Source organism: Mandrillus leucophaeus, unplaced genomic scaffold (genome assembly GCF_000951045.1).
Source record: "Mandrillus leucophaeus isolate KB7577 unplaced genomic scaffold, Mleu.le_1.0 Scaffold37, whole genome shotgun sequence".
NCBI lineage: Eukaryota > Metazoa > Chordata > Mammalia > Primates > Cercopithecidae > Mandrillus > Mandrillus leucophaeus.
Genome location: NW_012103920.1, coordinates 6,333,680 through 6,339,518, shown reverse-complemented (window position 1 = coordinate 6,339,518; position 5,839 = coordinate 6,333,680). Strand labels below are relative to the sequence as shown.

The window sequence follows — 5,839 nt, the reverse complement described above, 5'->3', positions numbered from 1 at the left end:
TGGACTGATTCAGCAAGCACCAAAAGTTACGAGGTTGATAACATGTGAAGGGCATCCATATTTATCTTTTATATGAGTTGTTTTCTTGCATGAATTTCAATTACATGGAGATCTTAAAACAGTCCATGTTGCCCTATTTTCATAATATTCCTTGGAATACTTTTCAAGTTGTTAATTTTAGTCTTAGAGACTCTCTATAAGCAGAATATAGTTTAAACAAAATAATAAAGACACACACACACCAAATAAACATAACATGAAGCTTGCCAGTCCAGCAGCAAGCGCAATTGCGAGCACCATTTGGCTTCTCATAGAACTCCTGGCTTGGGTGTTCACAGGGTTAGTCAAACTGTGAACTCCACGCAACAGTTAGGCAAGGTATTCCATCCGGATTTGAAAGTTCTGAGTCTCAGTCTTTAACCTGAAGTCATAAAGGACCTTTTTAAAACAGATGTCTTTGCCCTTGAACCCTTTGAAATTCAAAGGGGGTCTTTTCCCAGATCGACATATCTCAGTGTGATTCACCACTTCTTGCATATAACAGTGCAAATCAAAGATTTTTTAAAAGTCAGATTTGTCATCGCTTCCCATTTTCAAGTGCTTCAGAGTACCATGTGCTTCAGGGAATTGAAATAGGAGCCTGGTGGCAAACTGTCTGTTCCTCAGAGCAGGCTCCTTCATCACAGCCGCAGCTCACAAATGGTTCTCAGTACTCAGCTCCTGGTCTCAAAGGCAGCTGGTCTCTCCAGAGGTTGAAAGGTAAGCCCCTGGCCCTAAGATGTTGGCGAGGACACCAAGATCAGATCTTCCTTGTGCATGACTTGCAGCATTGTTTTCCATAAAACTTGTGGTTGCAGACACCATGCTGAGGAACTAGGTGACACCAGTTGAAGAAATCTACACAGGATGGATCCTCTAAAATAAGAAAATACATTTAGCATGTTGGCTAGGGTGTCTGTCCTGTTTGTTTATTTTTTGAGATGGAGTCTCACTCTGTCACCCAGGCTGGAGTGCAGTGGTGTGATCTCGGCTCACTGCAACCTCTGCTCCCCAGGTTCAAGCGATTCTCCTGCCTAAACCTCCCAAGTAGCTGGGATTATAGGCATGTGCCACCAAGCCCGGCTAGTTTTTGTAGCTAGTTTTTGTATTTTTTAGTAGAGACAGGGTTTTCCACCATGCTGACCAGGCTGGTCTGGAATTCCTGAGCTCAAGTGATCTGCCTGCCTCGGCCTGCCAAAGTACTGGGATTACAGGTGTGAGCCACTGCGCCCAACCTTTGGTGATTTGCATATTATGATTTATTAATATTAACATAGCACCTTTTTCTTAAGGTGAGGGCCTACAGAACAAAGGTCTTGGGCCCACATGTGGTTCTTCCCTTTAAACATTGGGACTTTGGTAGGGGAGTGTGGTAGGGGCAGGATTTAGATGCCAAGAAAAGACTGACCATTAGCAAAATTAAATGATTTGTTTTTAACAAATGTTACATCCAATCCAAGATCAATGTCTGATCCTCTCTGTGTAGTCTGGGAGCTACCACTGAATTGAGTGTCCAGGGAAATACCCTAAAACAGTGCTTTAGGAATCTCCTCTAAGGATTTTGTTAAACCACTGGTTCTGATTCAGAAGGGCTGTCAGAGGGGAGCATTAAGGGAGGGTGTGCTGCTGGTCCATGAACTATAATTCCAGGAGCAAGGAGCCCGATATATTGGGAGTCAAGCCACCTGATATGCCTGCAAATGGGTTGAGATTAACTAAAAAAGCTGGGTCTCCAACATTCTGTGTAGGTTTAAGTCAGTCTCAACCAGTTTGCAAGTAAATTAAGTCAACACCAGTCCTTGCTAATTTCTTTAGTTGTTCAATGAACAGGACAGATGTGATTTTTTCACTGTACATCAGGAACTCTTACTCAGATGGGCCTCAGGAGATAGAAAATGCATGTGAACATAAGTACATGTTTTAGGAGCAAGGGCCCAGTCATTTTACTGTTTTGTTTGAGAAGGAATTTTGCTCTTGTTGCCCAGGCCGGAGTGCAATGGCATAATCTCAGCTCACTGCATCCTCTGCCTCATGTGTTCAAATGGTTCTCCTGGGTAGCTGGGATTACAGGCACCCACCACCAAGCCCAGATAATTTTTGTATTCTTAGTAGAGACTGGGTTTCACCATGTTAGCCAGGCTGGTCTCAAACTCCTGACCTCAGGTGATGCACCCAGCCAAGCTCGTCTTTTAACAAGCTGTTTCTCATATGCACCCTATGACTCCCCTCATTCCAGCACCACAGGTAGAATTGACCATCACTGTAACACTGTGAATACTCCACCACTTACTTGTTATTGTAGCTTTCTTTTAAGAACAGGACCCACCTCTATTCTTTCATTCCTAGAAAAGTGCTGGAGGTATACAAGGTGCTTGGTGGCTTCGAGGACCTCACAGCACTTTGCACACGATCTTTCATGTAGCCATACATCATGCATGTATTCATTTAAGACTTACTGAGCACCTATTTTGTGCCCAATGTGGCATTAGGTGCTGGGTGAGCAAAAAATAATAAGACAAATGGCTTCCTTGGGCCATATGAGCATGTTGACTCTCCCTTTATTGTTGGGCAATTTCATAATCGGCCATTGTCGTTGGGGGTGCTGGTGGCCTTCTAGGCTGAATAGGCTGAATCTCTGGCAATTAAGGGTGGAAATGAGAAATCACTGACAGTGAAGAAAGGAGGACAGAGTCTGGAAGAACATGACCACTTGCTCATTTCTTCCCTATGCAGTATCCCAGCATGGACTAGGATGATCTGGCTCTGAGTAACTGCTACAGAGCTAGTTTTTTTTTGGTCTTGTGCAAGATTCTTTAGCACGAGGCAAGCATATTAGGCTGAAAAATAAACAGTGAAGAATGGTACAGTTTACTCAGACTTTCCATTTTCCTGTGAGTATTCATTGCACTTTACCTGAACTAACTTTAAGAAAATATTTAGGTATAGTCCTAGGGCAGTACATATTCACTGATGACTATTTTGATTTCTGAATTGTTTTATATATTCAACAAATATGAAAATCTTTATGTACGGATTGTAATTGTCTCCTCCATTAAAATATGAGCTCCCTGAGGGCTATTCTTGTTCATCTTTATGTTCCCATTTTCAAATTAGTAATGGTTAAAAAGCACTATTGTGGCAATTAAATATTCCCTTCAGACCCATGCAAACAAGATCACTAGGATAGGCTGGGCACATGGCTTGTGACTCTAATCCCAGCACTGTTCAAGAGATCCTCCCACCTCCCCAGTAGCGAGGACTACAGCTGCCTGCTACCACACCCAGCTACTTTTTATATTCTTAGTAGAGACTGGGTTTCACCATGTTAGCCAGGCTGGTCTCAAACTCCTGACCTCAGGTGATGCACCCAGCCAAGCTCGTCTTTTAATAAGCTGTTTCTCGTATGCACCCTATAACTCCCCTCATTCCAGCACCACAGGTGGAATCGACCATCACTGTAACACTGTGAATACTCCACCACTTATTTGTTGTTGTAGCTTTCTTTTAAGAACACGACCCACCTCTATTCTTTCATTCCTAGAAAAGTGCTGGAGGTATACAAGGTGCTTGGTGACTTCAAGGACCTCACAGCACTTTGCACACGATCTTTCATGTAGCCATACACTCATGCATGTATTCATTTAAGACTTATTGAGCACCTATTTTGTGCCCAATGTGGTATTAGGTGCTGGGTGAGCAAAAAATAATAAGACAAATGGCCTCCCCGGGCCATATGTGCATGTTGACTCTCCCGATACTGTTGGGCAATTTCATAATCGGCCATTGTCGTTGGGGGTGCTGGTGGCCTTCTCGGCTGAATAGGCTGAATCTCTGGCAATTAAGGGTGGAAATGAGAAATCACTGATAGTGAAGAAAGGAGGACAGAGTCTGGAAGAACGTGACCACTTGCTCATTTCTTCCCTATGCAGTATCCCAGCATGGACTAGGATGATCTGGCTCTGAGTAACTGCTACAGAGCTAGTTTTTTTTTGGTCTTGTGCAAGATTCTTTAGCACGAGGCAAGCATATTAGGCTGAAAAATATTTCCTGGCATTTGTCAGATTAAACAGTGAAGAATGGTACAGTTTACTCAGACTTTCCATTTTCCTGTGAGTATTCATTGCACTTTACCTGAACTAACTTTAAGAAAATATTTAGGTATAGTCCTAGGGCAGTACATATTCACTGATGACTATTTTGATTTCTGAATTGTTTTATATATTCAGCAAATATGAAAATCTTTATGTATGGATTGTAATTGTCTCCTCCATTAAAATATGAGCTCCCTGAGGGCTATTCTTGTTCACCTTTATGTTCCCATTTTCAAATTAGTAATGGTTAAAAAGCATTATTGTGGCAATTAAATATTCCCTTCAGACCCATGCAAACAAGATCACTAGGATAGGCTGGGCACATGGCTTGTGACTCTAATCCCAGCACTTGAGATCAGGAGTTCGAGACGAGCCTGGGCAACATGGTGAAACCCTGTCTCTACTAAAAATAAAAAAATTAGCCAGGCGTGGTGGTACACACCCATAATCCCAGGTACTCAGGAGGCAGAGGCAGGAGAATCACTTGAACCCGGGAGGCGGAGGTTACAGTGAGCTGTGTACTCCCGCCTGTGTGACAGTGAGTGAGACTGTCTCCAAAAGATCATTTGGACGGGAACTTCCCCAAAGTGGTGCCTTATACAACTCCAGGGAGCACTGTCACACAGACTTCGGGTGAATGGCTCACCCATGCCACAGACTGTACCACCAACAAAGTAGGCTTTGAAAAAGTTATCTAGAGACTAGTACAGTTCACTGGAGCATGGTGCCTTTTACCTCTCTTTTCAGGAGCTGGACAGAAGTTGGTATTACAGGCTCGTAGCACCGGAGGTTTCTGATGGAGCAGACAACTTGAGGAAGGCCGGCCTTGCTGAACACAATGGACTGACCGGGTCTGGACCCCTCCCCCACAGGTGACTGTGCACTGCAGGAGAGAGAAGAGGAAGGAGTCAAACACTCTGCTGAGGTCAGTGACATCAAACAGAAGGAATTCCCATGCTTCATGACATTACCAAGATGCCTGCTGATGAAACAGATTGGCTGGAGCCAGGCACATGTGCTTACAGTCCATAGCATCTATCCTAACAAGTGTGATCCCTTTGATCTGATTAGAAGGGTTTTAGGCAAATGCTATCTATCTAGCCCAAGAGTGTGTGTGTCTCCCAGTTAAGTGACTCATAAAGAAGAGAAGCTCCAGAAATACAGAAGCTGCTCTAAGAATGCAGAAACAAATACAGACACAGCTAGGGACTTAATCACACAATTTAAAGAATTCCAGACAATCTGTGCAGCTGCAGTCCTGGAGGACATAGTTCAAAACTGGGACAGAAAAAAATGGTCAGAGACAGCTCTGGAACCACATTTGGAGTTGGCATGGTAGAGTGGGTGTTTCTTAGAAGTCGGTGATTAGACAACTCAACTGTCTTTTTTTCCAGATAGCCATCAAAAGGAAAAAACCAGGGAAAAATGTAGCCCTTTAAATGGATTTTTCTTATTTTAAAGTTACTGCATTAAAGAAAAATGTACATATGCCTTATAATTGACTGTAGTTCTGTCTCAATTAAAATTTGAGGGCAAGTCTTGTTATCAAATAATCTAAATAAACTTTTCCTGTAAAGGGCAAGATAGTAAATATTTCAGGCTGTATAGGCATGCGGCCTCTGTTGCAAGTACTTGTCCCTGCCTTTGCAGCACTAAAGCAGCTGTGGTCAATATATTAAGAAAATGAACATGGCTACCTTCCAGTTAAA

At 43.0% G+C, this 5,839-nt stretch overlaps 1 protein-coding gene across 1 annotated transcript in view; it reads right to left on the bottom strand.

The window, feature by feature from the left end:
- Positions 1-5,839, bottom strand: part of ADAMTS18 (ADAM metallopeptidase with thrombospondin type 1 motif, 18) — a 189,017-nt gene continuing 183,178 nt past the window's right edge. Inside the window, exon 21 of the mRNA XM_011990123.1 lies at positions 1-915. Within this exon, the coding sequence (XP_011845513.1) occupies positions 800-915 (116 nt within the window). The 3' untranslated portion in view covers positions 1-799. The remainder of the gene's footprint in view (positions 916-5,839) is intronic.